Source organism: Onthophagus taurus, chromosome 11 (assembly GCF_036711975.1).
Source record: "Onthophagus taurus isolate NC chromosome 11, IU_Otau_3.0, whole genome shotgun sequence".
Taxonomy (NCBI): domain Eukaryota; kingdom Metazoa; phylum Arthropoda; class Insecta; order Coleoptera; family Scarabaeidae; genus Onthophagus; species Onthophagus taurus.
Window position 1 is genome coordinate 22,491,289 of NC_091976.1, and position 20,869 is coordinate 22,512,157.

The window sequence follows — 20,869 nt, forward strand, 5'->3', positions numbered from 1 at the left end:
GTATATCACGCAAACGCTGCAAACCTGTCGAAGTGAAGGAACAGGCACGACTAACACGGTATCCTTGCAAATATTGCGACTGTTACCTTTGTGTTCAGCGTTCAGGCGTCGTATCTCTCGAGATATGCGAGAAAGATGAAAGGGAGTAATCATCATTAAACTATTTTCGTTTGAAGCTGAATTCATGTTTATTCCGCTAACGTTCCAAAAATTCTAATAACGCAATTTTTAGCACAATAGGCATTTATTTACAAAGTCTTTAAATCCCAAAATTAACAAATTTATCCCGTTTACGACCACTTTTACCACCTTCTTCGAGCCGTTAGTAATCTTGTTAAATTTATCTGGGGGATAAATCCAGGTGTTAGCCAATGAGAGCGCTTAATGGGAACAATTCCCTTGTTAGCTCAACTAGAGGATGATAAAATTGGCACTTAATTCTATATCCTAACATATTTACAATTTGTTTTGGTGATAGTTATTATATCAGTTAAATGAAGTCATTATTTCTTTGATACTATTCCATTGTTAGACTTGACATTGTTCTGGTATACATTGAAATGATTGTTATATTCGGTTTGACATCGTGCATCGTGGTTTTCTATCCGTTTTGACATCAAAAGTGATTGAAACGTGATGGAATACATTCTATATAGTATACGAAATGTATTTTTTTATAATTAAAAATGTTATTGTCTACACACGCGAAGAATATTTTTTGTAAATTTCGGCCATATGGAAATACAAGCTGCATTAATAAATTCCGATGTTAAATAAAACGAGATAAATAAAGCACATTTTTGAATAAATTCCCGAGTTGTTCATTTGGAACATATAGCTCCCGTATTCGGCGTCGGTAATTAAATGAAATACAGAGAGAAATACGAAATTGTATTGCGGAAAATTTCGAGTGATACCTAACCCACCATGGTTATTCATTTTTATGAAAACTTTAAATCATTTTAAATATATTTTTAAAAATAATATTGATATCAGTTTACTTCATTAACCCCCCACGCGTACAAAATTACACGCGATTAAGATGATGACGTTAGCAAACTGTCTCGTCCGTTAGTACAGGAAGTGCTTCCACGCGTGTTAAATATTGTTTGTCTTATATCCATGTAAACAGGATCGCTCCCGTTAAAATTAATTCGAGCAAACAGAGAGTGGTTGAAGGAAGTTACCGTCCTTCTCACCCAGCCCCTTCTTACCCACATGTAAACAACGCCCTATCCATGGTTTCGCATTGCCCTGATGTGATTTCACGTTGTGGCCGATTAGATCGTTCCATTAATTGCGTAAACACGACGTCGCGAAGGGAGAAGGACATGTATTGTATGTAATATGTAAATTTATGTGCAATCTTACCGGTATACGATGACGATACTGTATCTGAAACAAAAAGAAAAAATAAGTTCTCTTTTGTAAATATAATACTGGTGAGATAAAACATTTAGAACGCGTTGACAGCCTATTATCAGGATTTAAAGGGGCATTTAACCGCATCTAAGGGATAATAACTCTGTCATGGCACCACCATTGTCGAGAAGGTAGCATCCCGTCGGGATAGTTGGGAGCTTCGCCGTCGGCATCTTTCTTGATGTTAATAAGTTTACTCGAAGGCTGCCGGTCATCTGAAACCATTCTAATCTGATTAATTAGCCCGGGACAGGAAAATCTTTATTAAACGCGCGCCGGGTTCCTGAGAAAATAAGTTCCAATTTGGGGATTAGCCTGGGACGCGTCTAAGCCGTCCCCTTTCCGTTGTAATATCTCAATATTTAAGCGCAAGGAAGCCACCTGGGATCGAATCCTAGAGACGAGATTAAAAATTTAAGACCGCGGCGACGTTGCAATTCCTTATTTGGTTCGCAGTTGCCTTGAGAAGACGACGAAAGGTTAATTGAAAAATAAATTCAATCGAAATAGCTCGTGAATCGAGCGCGGTGCAGTAATTTTAAATTTAAATTAATGGTCGAATCTACGAGGAAAGTAATAAATAAAACAAATAAGTTCTTTTTAACTTGATTTACATAATTTACTGTACTTTCCAATCAAAAATTAACATGGAAAGTTAACTTTAACCAACAAAACAATCAATTACCATGAATTGTTAAATTTATTTTAAACCGAACTTTTCGATAACATTAGTACAAAGTTAACGAGTTAAAGAGAAACATCTCACTTTGTCTGAGGTCTTACCAAGTGTGATTTTAATTCGTTACAAAGTGGATTCAGTTGGACTTTCTTGGACGACAACGACGTTGAGTCCCTTCCAAGAAACTTTATGGTGGACTAATAAAGTGTTTTGCGAGCTAGAAGATCTCTGTCAGGAAATTTAAAAAGTTTTAAGAAAGTTTTATGAAGCCAAGATGAAATATGTTGGTAACAATACGTATTTGTAAAGAATCTGGATTTAAAGTCCCTAGATAGATTAAATGACACCGAGTTTTAAAAGATTGATGTGATCTTTAAAACATTTTTCATTTTAATTTAGACAGATAACTAATCTTTATTAAAATATATTTTATAAGTTTCTAAGTTAATGACAACATTTCTCAATTTTATGTTACATCACGTAATCATTAATACGAAGAGCATAATTTACAAATTGATGATAATAAAAGATTAATTTTTTATAGGGAAAAAGCTACCTTTTTCTTTATCTTTCACATGAAACTAACACAACTCCACCGTATTTATATAATAAGCTAACTTTTAAAACACATGTCCATAACATCAATTTAAATTAAATTCTGAACAAACTTTTATGTTGCACGCAAAGCTCGCAATCATCACAATAACCAACAGAATAAAATGTATTTTTGCTTACTTTAAATTTATATGATAGTAAAGCTATTTTTATTGTATGGTGAATATCAAGGTAAGTATGTAATAAGCACAAAAAAGTACAAAACTGATAAACTTGAAGTAAAACTAGAAAGATGATGAAATCTAAGATTTTTACCTTCAATCTAATTAAGATTACTGCAGAAGCAGAAATATACTGAAAATAACAAAAAAAAAGGGATAGAATATACAAATGTTACAAATGCTTAGACTAGTACGATGGTAAATATTACTAGGAAAAGACAAAATATTATGCTTGCTATGGAAAAGGTCACAACTTATGTTGCAAATGGCAGAAAAATCCGAAATAGGAAAAAATATCGATGAAAGCCACAATAATTTCATTAAACAGAGATGCACAACGTTAAGCAAAGATACTTAAAATAGCTTTACAGCCCTAATCAACTCTTGGCCTCCTCGATACTCCTCCAGATTCTCATCCAAAGAATCTCCTGAGCGTCCCTGGTCATGTTGTCTCCCCATCTAGCTCTTGATCTACAAGCTATACATCTTTCTCCTGATTGTCTCAAACACTTTCTTTGCAGCACGTGTCTCTGGCTCTTTGTATGGCACATATAGTTCGGTGTTGTGTCGTATCTTCCAACAACAAGAAAATATAGTGACTGCCAATAATCAAATTATCAGAGCTTGTCAGAAAGAGAAACGAAACATTATAACAAGCATTGGAATGCACTTTCAAGGCAGTGAGATCGATATTTAACAGAAAAATTAGAATAGGGATATATCCTAAGGCATGAAAAGAGTAACAATGCCCGAAATTAGAATACTAATAAATTTTCTAAATTTGTGTTTGTTACAAGAGATGTGACTAATTGCCTAATCTCAAAAAATTGCTTCAAACCTTGTCGACATCTTTTTCAAATGTACTTAGTTGATTGCAAAGTTTATGTGTGTTTTATTTTTGCTTATTTATTTAAGGAAACATTGTTTATCTCCTTTTCTTGTTTACAGATATAGAATATACAGATATAACACTAACGTACGAGCGAGTAAATTGAGTTTGAGCTAAAGTACGCCGGCTATATCGTAACACTTCTCGTCAATTACCGGAAAATGGATCCGTTCATTACCACGAACGAGGTATTAATATAACAGTAGCACGAGTGGGCGATTCAGAGGAATTGTATGATTTTGAAATGCACAGTGTACAAGTAGTTGTTACAGTGCGTGGTTATTTAGATAACATATATTGAGTATTATCAGAAATAAAGACCAATATTGAACCATTGTTTATCTACAACGAGTGCATCAATTGCTGTTGCTATATGTGTACTCTCGATGTATATTCTTGACGATGATCTAATTAATTTCTTAATGTTAATAAATAAGGATTTCAAACAACCTACGTGTCAAGGAAAATATCATTCTAAACAGTTTGAACATGTAAAGCAACCCATAACTTTTCAAATTATAGTTGCCCGGTGCGCTATCATTTACCTGCAATGGAATATTTAGATTGTTCCATCAAAATGCTTTTAGTGCTGTTAAATCCCATTGACTTAACGTCTCTCCATTTGCATGTCTGGAGATATGAAAAGAGCATACTTCACGACACTACAATCGATGAGGGAATAAGTATAACTTATTTTTTTCTACTTAGATATTCTAGTCATCGTAATTAATAAAATCAGTGAAAAATCAGTTTTCTCCTATATCCTTTTTGGGTGTTAACTACTGTCGATCTTGCAATCTCAACTGACTCAGGAGTATAGCTGATTGGCGAACACCCTCCTAGAATCTCTAGGTCAAGGTCACACCGCGTAACATTGCCTTTGAGATTCTATATTTTACCTTCTAACCTTAAAATCTAAATCTGACTGCGAGGTTGTACATCGATAGGCTCTATAATCCTGGTAAGACCTTAACCTAGAGATCTCTCTGAGGTTGTAGCTCCAATAACTAGTGATGTTAAGCACATTCAAGGTCAAGGTCACACCGCATAACTATCCTTTAAAGTGTATTATATTATATCGTATTTTTGAAACTCTTCGACAACCTCTCCAATGGTTACACCAAAATATGAACCTTCGCGAAATTTCTTAGAGATAGATGTAATCTTTTGAGTTGCGAAACAACTTATAATCCCAGTAAGTCAACCTTAATTAAGTCAGCAAAATCTTTAAATATAAAATGATTTTAACTATTTTTGTTAGAAAATGGTACATGCTTGCGATACTTAATCTATCAATTTGATCTAAATCAGATGTGGTACACACTCTTTCTTTAAATTACTACTTATAAATTTCACGAAAACATCGACGTCTGCTCTCGATTGACAGGGCAGCTCTCTTTATCAACGCCCCTCACGTACCGACGACGGGAGTCCCGACGATATCGATAGGGGCTCCGCCCCACCGCCCCTGATGTTTACGTTTATAACTTTATTTTCAAGCACGACCGCCCTTCCTTCAGGTGGTGGCACTCGAAGGAAATGAACTTTGTCAAGATACGTCGCGATTTTTGAGTGCATTCTGGTGTTGGGTGCACTTATGATATAGAAATTTCTATGAATTCAACACTGCAGTAGCGCGCTTTATGTCTCCTTTTATTGAATAAATTGAAGTAATTTATTTGTATGTAAGAATTTTATTTTAATATCAAAGTAAAATTTGTTATACGCTTCGTTAAGTTTACATTCCAGAAATTTTAGTTCGTCTTCAAACTTTATTAAGTTCTACGAAGCGATACGCATATAGCATTATTAATAAACGTTATATAGAACTTCAAAACCGTTTCATATATCAACATTATTATATCAAATAAGAACGTTACTCGGATGAAGTTAACCGTATTTTCAACTTTGGCTAAGTGCAAAACGTAATAAGTCGAGAAGATGTTCTCTTCGTCTTACTCTTTAATCTTTAACGACTTTAAAACCTTTTATTTAGAACGTGAGAAAACTTAATAAATGAGTTCTTAATTTTATTAAGAAACATAACGGAAGGTTCATGAATAATGGCGGAGGAGCTGGGAGTAGGATGGGTTTTAGGGAATTTATCGCTTTTTGATAGGACTGTGACTTCCCTGGAGCATTAAAACATCAATTTACATATTCATTTAGGCACACAGAGTCGGTTGGCGTGAATTATCGGAATAAATTTCAATCTTAATTTTTATTAAATAACTTTGCATAATGATTGAAATGTATACTTACAACATAGGTTGATTATTAGAACTTTTAGAGGGTACACAATTAATTCCGATCTCCGATCGTCTGCAAGCAATTAATCAGGTATGTGGTTCACTTTGGTTCGACCTCCATTCGCTGATTGACGTTTACTAATTACTGCACTTTGTACAGCGATCTTACCGCCGCAACCTGTATTAATCAATCCTGTTCTGTTTGGAACAGTGCTAAGGGACGCCCGGTAGTAATTAGGATATAAGGTACGAGAATGTTGTTCGCTGAGGAAGCGCATTGTTTTATACAGACTGCACCCCATTGTTCGACCATTCCCTCGTAGTCCGCGTCTTTGCCAAAAACTAATCGCCATCGTTCCCATTAGTTCTTCAACCGATCCCTTCGTGCCCCGTTGAAAGCTTTTGAACGTTCTTAATTTAAAAGAAATTCAGCTCACTTATTAAATCATAAAAGCGCAAAATCGGAAACTACGTGGAAATAAAAAGGACTCCGTCGTTCGAGCTTTAATAAATGCGTCCCTTAACTTGAATGTTAAGTAGTTTAAAGGCCCCGATATAAGCTCCGCTTACTCACCCAGCGTACACAACTATGTACACATACAGGAAATTGCTTAAAATTACACACGCTAAGACCTGGATATAGTAAGCCAACGAGCTTGTGAGGTTACAAAGAAGCTCGAGAATTATTCCTTGTACGTTTGAAGGCTAATTGGGTGACGTCGTTGTTAGATTTTGGTGGCGAAGAGAAGGAACGATAGTTACAAACCAGATGGAGTGAGAAACAATGAAACCTGACTGTGAAACAACATTCTCAGAGAATTTGTGGCTTAATTAGCCTTTGTGTACTAGATAAGTAACAAGAACCACACAACTCGTACTTTTTCTCTTGCTATTACTATATTACGAATATGTTGATGTGAAGCTATAACATTAAGTTATATTATTAAGTTATTTTATGATTCATAAAAATGTAGAATAATTCAAGTAAAAAAAACCTACTAAAATTTTATGATCATCAATAACTTATACCACTTGAATGTTATCGCGTTCCAGCAGTGAACCCTTACAAATTTCATAAAGCTTACCCGACGTAGAGCAAACGAAAGTGAGCCAAAAGCTCGAAAAAGCAAAGAAAGGAATCCAATATCGGTATTAATTTCGAACAATTACGAATTGGCGAGGAGAGCTCGCAATTCAAATACGGGTTTTAATCCGGGGATAAAAGATTCGTCCGGGAACCTGGTTCTGAAATACAATATCTTCAAGCTTGGAGATTCACTAACAATGGCACGAATGGAAATTAGGAGATTTCGGAATTGTTTTCTGAAGAACGTCGTCGTCCGTTTCACCAATGTTACCAAGCTAATAAATAATTCCTCACGGTTTCAAGTAAAGGCAGGGTCACGTCCATTAAATTTCTAGAGTTAAACATGACTCGCTGATGGCCCCTTTTAGTACTACAAATGCACATATCGCGTACCATTCAACAATCCAGTTGAATGTCAATTAGGTGCCTAGTATCACATCTCAAACATACAGGTTCAAATGGTTCAATGACATTACGTATACTTAATGTCATTTAAAGTTCTTTTTTTTTTAACAATACTATCTAATTTCAACGTTTATATATATTGTGTGTTAACGGTTGCGGTTCCATACATAAAGGGTTCATAGCGGTTAAATTACATACAGTTTCATGAAATTACGCATGCAGCTATTGACCATATAGAGCGTGATACAATTCAATGGCTCGCTTTCCCCTCGACTAATTACATTTGCTCAACTTCGGCAATGTTCAATAATGTATTATGTAACTTTGGTATAAACCATAGTCGCGCTGTAAGTCGATAAACACAACCAAGATACCTGCCGCGGAAAATTAAAAATCTTTTATAAGCTCTGCAGTTCAATAAAGCCCGTTTTAACTGGCCCGTTTTCATTACGTTAATCTCTTTCTCATTAAAACGAAGGCACGCTCCCGGTTGGAATTATCTCCCCTTAGGCAAAACGTAAGTAGCTTATGGCGACGCAAACCTATGTAGATCAGGGCGGTTTCTGCAACGGTAATTACTCCGATCGTACCATTCCGAAAGCGTGCCGTTAAAAGTTCCTTTTTGTTCGACCGACGAGGCTGCTGCTTGCAGTGGCGTGACTATCGCACTTAGCGCACTGAAGGCTAAATATACAGTAATAGCCTATTAAAATTAAATTTATGGACCCCCCGTTACCCGGTTATGGCCATCGTCGTCGTCGCTGTAAAACTAAACCGTCGGTCGGTCATATAGCTTCAACTCTTCAACTCCATTTTTCCTTTACGATAAAACGACCATGTTATAGTAGCTATGTCACCTAACGAAATGGAGTATTATTTTACCACGGGGAGAGATTTTATAATACGTTATCGCGTAGTGTAAAACTAAGAAAATACGATGATGTTATAACAAACTAGACCCTAGTTTATAGGTGCAAACATAAAAATCCCATAAACCTCGGTGTTTGCGTGGAGTTAAGATTTTATGGGAAAGCTGCAACCGTTGTTGTTACGTTTGCCTGACTTGTGATGTGGCAATAATTAATTTGATTTTCAATCTTTATTAGTGTAAATGAATGTAACTCGGTGTTTATATTATAATTTAAACATAGCCCCCGAGGAATACCACATTTCATGGAAAAGACAAGAATAAAAAATCATAAGAAAAGAATGTTTTGAGAAGCTTTAGGAATCAGTGATTATCAGTGACGAGAACAATTAATTTAGACCCCATTGGAGCAATTAAGGTCACTTGAATCAAGAGCGTTGAGAGGTGTGGGATCAATTAAGAGAAATTAGTAATCAGTGAGAAGTGAAAGATGAAGTAGAAATAATTGTGATGTATTAGGAGCTATCTCCGAAGTCACGTGCTTTCGATGTTAGTGTAGGAATTTTCATTACGATGTTGATTTCGGGTTGTAAATAAAGAATACTGAGAACTACTAAGAACACTATGTTGTGGTCTTCCAGTACATCATGTATATTTCTGTATCATTTTATATTGCCTCTTAAGATCATTTTAGAAAGGTTGTAATGTAATCAAGATTGACAATACTCGTTTTGATAGTAGGCAAGAAAAATTTTCAAGTTTTCCATTTTTCATGCCAAAATAGGTGAGAAATTTCATAGAAAGTTCAAGTTTCGAAGTGCTCCCAGCAACCAGCAAAAAATAATTATTTAAAGTGTCTGTGAGACCACACTGCACGAGATATTAAAGTTCTATGTGAGATTTTAATTACTTTCTATATTGAATCCTGGATAGACTACAAGTGCAAAAATAATTTCCCTCGCGATTCACCAACCCAAAAAAAACTAAACATCAACTAAACTACACAACTAAAAATTGACAACATGAAATTGAAGAACATGGTGTTAGTAAATCACATTAATGAGTAACGATGAAACAATTTTTAATTGTGCAATAAGCAATCCGATAAAGACTTTGTTCTACTTAGAACAGCTTTATATATCTTAGCTTTAAACAGAGTTAGATTACTAACACCTTAGTTAGAATGATGTGCGTTTCGTTTGTATAATAGGACGTGAACTGCTAGCTATCCACTCGATGTTATTTCAGCACAAAACTGGACAGTGTTAGAATTATTTATTATTAGAGTGCTGTTGACAGCGTGTTCTAGGGCTGAAAATGTACGATGTTCCTTGATGTAAGCGGAGGTCACTTGGTATTTCAATCGAAATCATATCGATGAATGAATGGTCCTAGTGTACCCATTGGCGAGAATGTGAACTCAAATTTGTTATAAATCATTTAAATTCATTATTAACATTTTTTATCTCCTGTGTCTTTTACTTTTACATCCCTAAAATACGTTTTTCTCGCTAAATATATGGGGTAAACATCATGAACAACGCAAAACAAGTGTTACATCGGTCAATTTTTAGTTGATGAGTTTTTTAAAAATCATTTATGTCAATGCTCAAAGTAAGCTTTTTTTTAACAACCACATTTGTCCTAAAGTTTCAGAAACATTGGTGTTGTTTCGAGTTCGATTGGTCTCTTCAGCTAAGGAGATTTGTCAGAAAAGGCAACTATGCCTCCAACATCTTGGGATAAACGTGGTTTAAAAAATGAAGACTTTCTTTGAGGAAAATTTTTAACTCCACAAAACTCAGACCTCTTTTGACTTTGAAGTTTAGTTCTTTGTCTTTTGAAAAAATGTTGGAAATCTTTAAGCAACATCGCTCTGCAAAACTTTCGATCAACGACTTCTTTGTTGATGAGATCCAGATAATTCGAAAAGAGCAAGCAAACTAGGAATACTACACCCTTATGTATAATACACGTGGGAGGAAACCCCTTTTTGTGAACATCCCATTTTGTTTTCGACAAAATCATTCGCTTCGTCAAAAGCAAGGAGATTTTCCAGAAAGGCAACAATGCCTTTGATACCTTAGCGCAAACGTGGTTGTTAAAAGATGAAAGCTTACTTTGAGGAAAAGTCGTAAGTTCCAAAACTCAGATTTCTTTTGACCTTGAACTTTAGTTCCTTATCATTTGAAAAAATGTTGAGAGACATTTATGTCAAATTAATGGTAATGCCAATATCAGAGGTCGAGATTTCGGAAACGCTCTCTGCCATTTAATATCTTGTAGTAAACAACAGTGGCTTTGTTCGCATGTAAGATGCCATGTAATGCAGGGTTATTTGATTTCGAGAAAGGGGCAATCGTCGGGTATTACAGAAATGGGCGATATATGTATTACTTTGAAGTTAAAGGTGAACGGTCATTATCGGAATATTCTCCGAATTGGCAAATATACAAAACTGGGAGATAGATACTGGCTTTTTATTACAATGAAAGTGACAGATTAAGTGTTGACGCAAATCGTAACGTGGTGTTGTTGCATATGGCGCAGTGTAACAACAACATTTGTATTAACAGAAAAACGAAAAAGTGAGTTTTCCAAAAATGTTAGTCCTCGGCAAAACTAGATGCTTAAAGGGAGTTCCGTGCTGAGGAAATTATAGGCAGTACATCAAATATGGTGGAGTTCTTTAATGTATTATTAAAGACGAGATTTATATCACAAAAAAAAAGGCTTATTTTAAGTTATTCGGGTGTAAGTTGTAATAAAGTGCTTCAAACTATAACAATTTTTCATTAGAGTGTATATTTCCGTCGAGTTCTAGGATTACGATATGCAATTTGTCGCTTGATTTAGATGAAGTCGTTTGTTGCCGAAGCCTTGTAATCGGTTCCATATCGATACAAAATAGCTTTCTCCGCTTCCGCCTATAACCACGTTTAGCTTACATAAGAATATGATCATTATTTAGACTATTTGTTATAATAAGATTCGTGCTTGATTAACACGAAAGCAAATGCCTTGCATTTCTGTAACATATATATTTGATTGCTGTAGTTTGATGTAACTTTTCATAACCATTTACATCAGTAATAACTATAATAACTGAAGACGCATCTGCTTAAAAAACATGCATCGAATAAACAAAAGACTGCTTTTGTAATGGATAAAACAATAATCCTTATTTTTATGATGGGGATGAAAACATCATTATCTGTCATGTTTACTACATTATTCCGTTTACCATTTCGGAATACATTCTAAAATAATATCGGTATTCAGCTAATCGAATGTTGTATGATACTTTGTTAGATTAAATAAGAGATGTATACTGAATGGAAAGGACGCTCCCACATATTTAATAAGATTAAAAATAATTTGGTTTTACGAAAATTTTGTTTATGTTTTATTTAAGCCATTCAATTAGAAAACCATTTAAAACGTAGATTTATCATCAACCTAAACTATTCCTATTCGAGATAGGAAAGGATATTGGGACAACTGTACACAGCATTGTCTACTGCACAGATAGCTCCACACAAAGTCAATAGCCGAAGCCTCCAAAGCCAATAGTTTAGAATGGAGAGTAACAACATGTGATTGACTGTGTCAAACACTATAGGTAAACGCAATAGAGCAAGAAGCGTCGGCCGACCACTGTATATGGCGAGAAATATATCATCTGTGACAGCAGTTAGTGCACTTACGCAAATATAACCGGCTTTAAATCTTGATTAAATGATGAGGTATTATTGTATACAATATAAAACAAAATTCTCTAATAAATCTAAACTTTTTATAATTTTTATATAAGTACAGGGTGGTTCGGGAGGAAATGGAAAGATTTTAAGGACATGTCTAGGAAGCTAAAATAAGCAAAATAAGCCCATATGTTCAAATCCGATTTTCATTTGTTTCCGAGATAATTAGGTTTTTCTTTTTAAAAAGTTAATCAAGTTATGTTTGACAACGTTATCCTATATGACAATTTGAAACAAAATGTTAATTAGTGATAGTTGTAATTGTTACGAAATAATAAAAATGCCTTACATTTTCAGTCATAGAGAATATGCAGATATGGTGTTTGTTTATGGTTTTTGTAATGGTAATACTGTTCGTTCAGTAGAAGAGTATCGACGTCGTTTTCCGAATCGAAGAATTCCTAATAGGCAAGTGTTTCAAAGTGTTTTTACACGTGCTGGCGAAAGTGGAATGTTCCCAAGTGCAAGCATTGTTTCTGAAAAACAGCAAGGGCTCAGTTTGGAACATGAAGAAAATATTCTAGATGTTGTAGAAAATAATCCAGGGATAAGTACAAGGCGCATGGCAATACAATCTGAAATTCCACAAACAATGGTTTGGAAAACATTAAAGCGGCAAGGCTTAAACGCTTTTCATTTGCAGAAAGTACAAAATCTCCAAGAAGGCGATTATCCATTAAGACTACAATTTTGTCAATGGATTCGTGAAAACAGAAGATTACTTAAATGCATATTATTTTCTGATGAAGCTCAGTTTACTCGAGATGGAATTAACAATTACCATAATAATCATCGATGGTCGAACGAAAATCCCCATGCCACGCAAGAACACAATTTCCAACATCGGTTTAGTATTAATGTATGGTGCGGCATTCTAAATGATCAGTTGTTTGGTCCTTTTGTGTTGGATGGCCGTCTTACTGGGGAAGGTTATTTACATTTTTTGGAAGACCATTTAGAGGAAATATTGGATGATGTACCTTTGAATATTCGACAACGTATGATCTTCCAACATGATGGAGCACCCCCTCATTATTCAAATAATGTGAGGAATTTTCTAAATACGCATTTCGGCGATCGCTGGATTGGCAGAGGAGGCCCGCACCCTTGGCCACCGATATCACCGGACCTCACTCCCCTAGATTTTTGTCTTTGGGGATGGATGAAGTCCTTAGTTTATGCTAGGAAAGTGGACACAAGGGATGCGCTACTAGATCGTATTCTTAATGCTGCGGCATTCATTAGAGCGAATCATCGTTCACTGAAACTGGCTACCAGGTCCATTTATAAACGCGCAAATAAATGTATCGAAGTGGGTGGTGGAATTTTCGAAAATGTAATGCGAATTAATGCTACTTGTTTTTTTGGTTTGTTAGTTTCGTAATAAATTTTGCTTTAATTTTGAAATTATTATTGTTCAAAATATCTCAAACAAATCAAAATCGGATTTGAACATATGGGCTTATTTTGCTTATTTTAGCTTCCTAGACATGTCATTAATATCTTTCCATTATTTTTTTCATATTTTAAAAGTATTTAATTCTAATATCCGTTAAAATAGCAATTAGCACGCACAGAGATTAACACGCTCAAGTTCCAATTTACTTCTCGGTGGTCCATTTAAATTTTAGCATGGCGCTTTAGACCGAAATGGAAATTAAAGTGCGATTACCGTCATAATCTGGTCAAATATTCAATTCCAGGCGGGGCGAAATCATGAGAATTAATTCTGTGTGCGCCACGTCCGTAAATAATAAAATGTATCGCAATCGTCCGGTCAATAACGGAACTGCTACGACGACGACGTCTAAGCCACGACGCCCTTAAAACGGTGATCACGTAGCTGGTCAGGCGCCGGCGGCAGCAACGAACGGTTTTGTCCTGAGGCGGATTTATGTACCATTAAATTTGCAAATAGTGGCTCCGCTTACTTACTACTAATGGTATGAATTATGCAAACGTAATGTATCCTGCGAATGCGCCGGGAATTGCGACGGGCGATTTTTGGCCCAGCCTCGGAACCATCTCGGGAATAAGTCCATTACCTAATGGCCCACATCCCGTCGCGTTGGTGTGACCTTTAGTAAACCCACTAACATATTTTCGGTATCTTCATACTATACTAAGAGCTTCTTCTATAATTATTTCGAATAATATCAATCTTTTTCTTTGTTCAACTAAATACATCCCTCATTAAGATAATGAACCATGATTAAAATTGCTACAATTAGTATTAGTAGTAACTCTTTTTTGATTTATAGCCTGAAGTTACTCGTTATGCAAATATAATGTTAATGGATTACCAAGCAAAGTTTAAGCTTTATTTCTCGGGTCGGTAACGAGTTTTAAATTATACTTATAATAAAGCGTCAAATACAACCTTTTATCGTGTAATTCGGTTAAAGGTTTTTTATAAGACAAAATAAGCAACGAACTGAACATTATCTGTTGAGATAAAGTTAGATTCGTAATGTATTCGGAAAAAACCTATGTAAATGAGAGGAGGGTCCGCCGAGATTTATTTTAATATCCTCTCAACGTCTTCTTTCTAGCGACAGCAAAAGTATGCAAATAAATCCAATATATCTGCAAAAGTGTCGGATCATCTCGTGATATACGGCATAAATGTGACATATTGAAACTTATTCTTAGCGAAAAGCCTAGTACATATTTTTCCACTAGGTATACTCCACCATAAATCAATTCTAAAAGTATAGAACTGTGACAAAAGTAAACCTACACCACGAACTATACGTTTTCTTTCCTATAAAACTCTATGGCCCGTACAAAATACTAATAAATCTCAGGTATCTATACAATTTATATCCATTTTATACCATTACATAGACGATTAAATAATTGAATGAAACACTATCAATCAACGAAACTAATCGAACGGTCAAATTGATTTTCTGGTATTCGTTCTTGAAAAATTCACAATCTAATGTACGATTACCTGTCACGCTAACATCAGCAATATCGATTTGAACACAATTTCGACCGTTTTAATTTAGTTAATTAAATTGTATGGTGGATGTTTTCGACATAATCTATTTAAATGTATCTTCGTTAATTTTAACTTGGCATTGAATAGTATTGAATAGTTCGATCTAATTTAGCAACACTATCGCAGAACCAACTCAATTTCCGTTATCAACGCTTAATTTTAAATGAAAAAACCGGATCCTCCACCAAACTTTTTAATGTAATTATTTCAGTTAAATTTACATAAAATCGATTTTTACCATAGGAGAAATATTTCCAATGCATTCCATAAATGATTAGAGCCATCAGCGTTGGGGCATCAACATTTCAGCGCGAACTCATTTGCAATTCACTGGGTCGAACCGGTAACGGTGCGCAAAAAAACTCTCCCCCAATGCATGCGGCGACATGAAATATGAAACTAGAATTTTTCAAAATTTGCATGACAAAAGACTGAGCCGAAAATATGCGCGCTCTTATTAGATTACGAAAAAGTAACCGCGGTCGTTAAAATAAAGGCGGACAAATTGAATTTTTGGGTCTGAAACTCACCTAGAATTCGAATTTCTCATCCACCGCGTACATCTCTCTTACGGGTTTCCATCAGGTAAAAAAAATATGTGCACAAAAACTCCAATTCTCGCACAAATCCCGTAGTCTGTTCGGTTTGTCCGAAAAAATTCTGAATAGTACACCACCAAAACTCGGAAAAATTTTATCCCACTCTCGAACGCGCCTATATCCACGAGGGTACGTGGGGCTGAAACTGCTTGAAACTACACCGTAGTAAGCGCTCCGCAGAACCGAAACCTGACGAACGTTTACGAATGGAAACGAAGCTAGGAAAATTTTACATCAATTTTTCAGAACTATGTTTGAACTATAAATAAAATGTAGGTTATTCCATCTAAAATTTAAGTAATAATAAAGCTATTATATTTTATTGGATTTATCTTAAAACAAATTAATTTTAAATAATGTTTTCAATAATGAGTTTAACAATGACCGTGTTATATTTACTATCTTGTTACTAGCTTTGTTGTAGCGGTTTTTGGTTAACTAAATACACTGATTACTATATTTATCGGTGTTTACGTTAATTTATTTTACTCAGAACAAGTGAACCACATTTTTATGTAACATAAACCATTTTGTTTATTAACAACTGTTAAATATTACGCCCGGTGTTATACCAAGAAGGAATTTTTACTTCTAATAACTCCTTTTCACTTCGAAAGCGAGTTGCTCTGATTACCAGCGAAACTGTATTCATTTCAGCGTAGCCAGCACCCTGAAACCCAGCCCTCATGTTAACTGATTTGAATAAATCTCAGAATAAATAATAAAAATAATCTTAGAATAAAGCAGTAACTCGAATTAGTGAAGGAGGCGAAACTTTGCAAACAAATTCAAGTAAACTATAGCAAATTATAGAATCTTTACCGATTGTTATAGCATTCTAGAAGAATGGAAAATCTTGTTCCTAGGTAAAGTGATCATCTATGATGAACAACTATTGAAGAAACTTTAAAAAAACCTCGCGGGAGTAAAGATTTTAGCCAATCTGGAATATGGTCGAGGTACTAGCTAAACTAATGGTATAATATTCGATGCATATGACTACATTTTACGTCAAATTATAAAGCAAGCTTACGAAATTGAGATAATTTTTGGTAACCCAACCTAATCTCTAACCAACTCATTCTTTGATAGAAACAACCGTACAGTAACCCAAATCTAAAGCAAACCAATGGCTAAACAAGGTAAATCAAGGAAATTCAACTAATAAGTATCATCCATGAAGTAATCAAAATTCCAGATAAACCAATTAAACCTCAAAATAATCCAACCACAAAACATTACTCAGACACAAAGTAACACAACTTAAAGCAAGTTAATCCAAATGTTGACCAACCATAAAGTAACCCAACCTAACTTCAATGGAACTTAACCCCAGGTACAAATAACTGCAAAATGACCAAAGACTAAACAAAATCAACGCAACCTCGTGGCAACTCAACCACGAAGTAAACTAAATTGCAATTAAATCAATAAAATCGCAAAGAAATTCCAAATCATCTCAAGCATAATGCAAGCCAACCCAAACCCATCATCAAAATCTCACGGCTAATCAACCAATAAATAATCCAACACGAAAGTAACTTAACCACGAATTAGCCCAAATTCCAACTAAACCAATAAAGTATCAAAGTAATTCAAGTATAAAGCGACCCAAGACTATAACAAATTAACCACAAAGTAATCCAAATCGTATACAAGCCAATCAACCAAAACATTACTCAGACATAAAGTAATATAACTTAAAGTAAGTCCATTCAAATTTTGACCAACTCGACCATAAAGTAACCCAACCTAACTTCAAAGGGATTTAACCCCAGCTACAAATAACTGCAAAATGACCACAGTCTAAATCAAATCAACGTAACCTCGTGGCAACTCAACCACGAAGTAAACTAAATTGCAATTAAATCAATAAAATCGCAAAGAATTCCAAATCGTCTCAAGCATAATGTAACCCAACCCATCATCAAAATCTCACATCAACCAATAAACAATCCAACATCAAAGTAATTTAATAGTAACCCATATTCCAATTATCCCAACCCTAAAACAAGTTAACCACAAAGTAATACAAATCCTGAGTAATCCAGAAATCCAAAAGACTACTCAAACGCAAAGTAGCACAACTTGAAGCTCTCCTACCCAAGCCCTAACCAACACAACTACAAAATAACAACTCTCCAAAGTGAATCAAAGACAAAATAACCCAAATTCAAAGCAAGCCTACTTCAAGGCAAGTTGATAATTCGACTACAAGCAAGCCCAATGCCAAAGCAACTCAACCACGAACTAAGCAATTCAATCCCGGTGTAACTCAAGTACTAAATAACCCAAATAAAACAAAAAAGTTGCTAATTAATCCCCAACGCAACTCAATTACAAAATAATACAACTTAAAATAAAAAAACCCAAGACATAACCAACTCAGCCACTGAGTGACCCAACCTAATCTCAAAGCACACAACCTTAGCCGCACAACTACAAACGTAGCGTGTCGCCATAACAAGTTAATCCGATCCTTAAGTATTTCAAGCCAATAGAGCTTGATATGGCAAGACAATACGAGAACTTACCCAAATTCAAAGAAATTCAACCTCTAAGCAATTCAACCTCATAGCAAATCAAGTACAAAATTATCCAAATCTAAAATAAGCTAATTAATTTTTTACAAAACTCCATCAGGAAGTAATAAACTGATCAACTGAACGGTGAACCTAGCTTAAAAGGAACCCAATCTAACTTAAGACAGCCATGTTCAAAGTAACCCATCTAAAAGAAAGCCAAAGTAAACAACTTAACTTCGAACCGCTGGTAGCAGTGGAAGAATTAAATGGTGCTATTCACTTTGTATTAAAAGCTATGCACTATATGTATAATGATTTCAAATAATTACTTTATTTTAGTCATATTTAATTTTTAATAGAATATAACAAACATTACAATTTATATTGTTAAATTTGTTGTAGTAATTATTGTGAGTAAATAATGATTTTAGTTTCAGATTTATTGCAGCTGTTATTAAAACATTTTTCACATGAAAATGTATCTATTAAGGTACATTTTATCCACACAATTTAATGAATACAACATCAATTTTAATATTTCACAATTTCTGTTCAATGTTTCCATCAATTAATGAAATATTCACCATTCCATCTTTTATTTAATAACGCGCTGTAAATTTTGAATTAATTAATTTGTTTCAAGCAAACTAAAAATCCCAATAAACAAATATCGGTAATTAATTGGTCCATAACTGAAAACTGAAAAAGATTCGGCTACATGTGGATTAAACATATTTTTGTTGCTTTGCTGTGCAATAAATATCTTATTTGTGTAATTATTTTTGTCGGAGTATCTACGAAATCAGGACAGTCGACAAACCGTCCTGACTCTCTAGTCGGAAAATTTAATTACAACATATGTCCGCCCGTAATTATTATAATTGGGTTTTTAATTAATACCCAGAGCGCGCTAGTTCGCGACCTGCATATTAATACTTCATTTAGGCTCGGTTTAACGCCCGTCCAATTTTGAAACTTTTAAAATATGGGAATATTTATATTTCGAGTCCGTATCCACTTTCCGCGGACGTTTGCACACGTAAACCAATTTTCAGTTTTATATTAAAGTGTTTATTTTAATCAACTCGACGCTTCAAGTAGTACATGAAAATTATAAACGCATCGAAATTAATTTCAAGTTTCGTTTCATTAAAATATAATAAAATAAACAATTTTCGTCCTTTAACTTCTTCAAAGCATTTATTAAAACTTCGCCCGAAATTACAAAGAATAAATTAAAGAATAATATAAAAATATAATTTATTTAAATTTAACTGGGAAATATTAAATCATTCTCTTTAAAACACCTTTTTTATATAATTAACTGGTACAAGATTCAGATAACATTTTCTTGAGGAGTTTAATCTATTTAGACTAGAAGCTACTGTGTAATCCATTACGTTAGCCGGTGACTCAGCAATATCTTCTTTTGGAAGAAAGCGACCCCCTTTGGCCGCCCAATTAAGCAAATCAGGTTCTTTCATTTGCAAATTAAGTTGGGGGCAGACGGCGTTTGTCAAATGGAAAACCTCCAGGTAAAATCCCTCGCGAAGGCATCCGCTTTGTCTTTATTTAGATCTTTTACATTTCACAACTAGAACTCTTGCAAATTGAAACGTTTTAATTCAGATCTTTTTTCCGATACAACAAAGGGACCAAAAATTAAAAGAACTACAATTAAATGAAACGAAAAAAATTCTTTTTTCAAGAAAGTGATATAATCTTAATTCAACGTTTTTAAACAACGATTACAAGATTTTCCCTGCGACCCATTTCACGTTCTAATCCTACCTTTAATCATTTCGGTCGCTCGTGGCCCATTACAAGAGTTCGGAGGACGAGGGGCAATATAAATCCGACTCCCGAGGTCGTGCATTCGTCTTCGTCCCACATAAATTCTTAGCTAGGATCTATTCATTTGTTTCACCGATAGTGTCTCGAAACCCTAAGGTTCCAACCAACCCTATACGTTCTACTATGTCTTCCTGCTCATATATTTACGTGTGTGTTACTTTAGGATATACACACCAAGAAACATGTAAATAAAACATCACAAAAGCTAATGTATAATTAAAAAGTTATCGTTGTAATAATATATTCAATACCACAACGGCACTTATCATTTTATTGATAAAAAAATTAATTGGGATTGAACGCATTTTTAATCGTGAATTTTCTCTATCTGATTGGTTATGAAATTGTTACTTAATCACATTAAGTTAATCAAGGTTTAAACATCATTAAACTTGCTCTTTGATTGGATAACTAATCATGTTAGCGATTAGTTAAATTAACATTACTTGACCTTCATAGAAACTTCGAAGTGGTTTGTTAACAAGTCAGACACGTTGACACCACGGGAAGGGACTTTTTAATCTTGAGGCCCAAATTTTACCGTTAACAGTAAAATTAACGCCTAAAAACTATAGTTTTGTGTCCTGGAAAACTGGGACTTTTTATTCTTATTGTATTGGTATAACGCCACAGTCGCAAGCGATTTCGACTTAGTTAAGAAAATGTTTAAATATTGCTCATCTTTTTATCGACATGGTATCAAACTAGTCCCTCGGCCGCAAGCGACCTCGGCTTAACTTGATCGTAC

The 20,869-nt window shown here is 34.6% G+C and overlaps 2 protein-coding genes across 3 annotated transcripts in view; one reads left to right on the top strand and one right to left on the bottom strand.

Moving 5' to 3' along the window:
* LOC111418123 (kekkon 5) overlaps positions 1 to 20,869 on the bottom strand; it is a 228,467-nt gene that overhangs the window by 148,547 nt on the left and 59,051 nt on the right. The window contains exons 1-2 of one of the 2 annotated variants that reach the window (XM_023050582.2): positions 15,674 to 15,831; positions 1,372 to 1,395 (exon numbers count right to left, since the gene is read on the bottom strand). The gene's annotated coding sequence lies outside the window, so the exon portion shown is untranslated. Of the gene's footprint in view, positions 1 to 1,371; positions 1,396 to 15,673; positions 15,832 to 20,869 lie in introns of those variants that run through there. The other variant, XM_071199697.1, reaches the window with a different exon arrangement.
* LOC139432142 (uncharacterized) lies at positions 12,417 to 13,520 on the top strand. Its single transcript, XM_071200499.1, has one exon. It carries the CDS (start codon positions 12,417 to 12,419, stop codon positions 13,518 to 13,520), a length of 1,104 nt encoding a protein of 367 aa, XP_071056600.1.

Coding starts and splice junctions, on each gene's coding strand:
- LOC139432142 (XM_071200499.1), top strand. CDS start 12,417: ATGCCTTACATTTTCAGTCATAGAGAATATGCAGATATGGTGTTTGTT.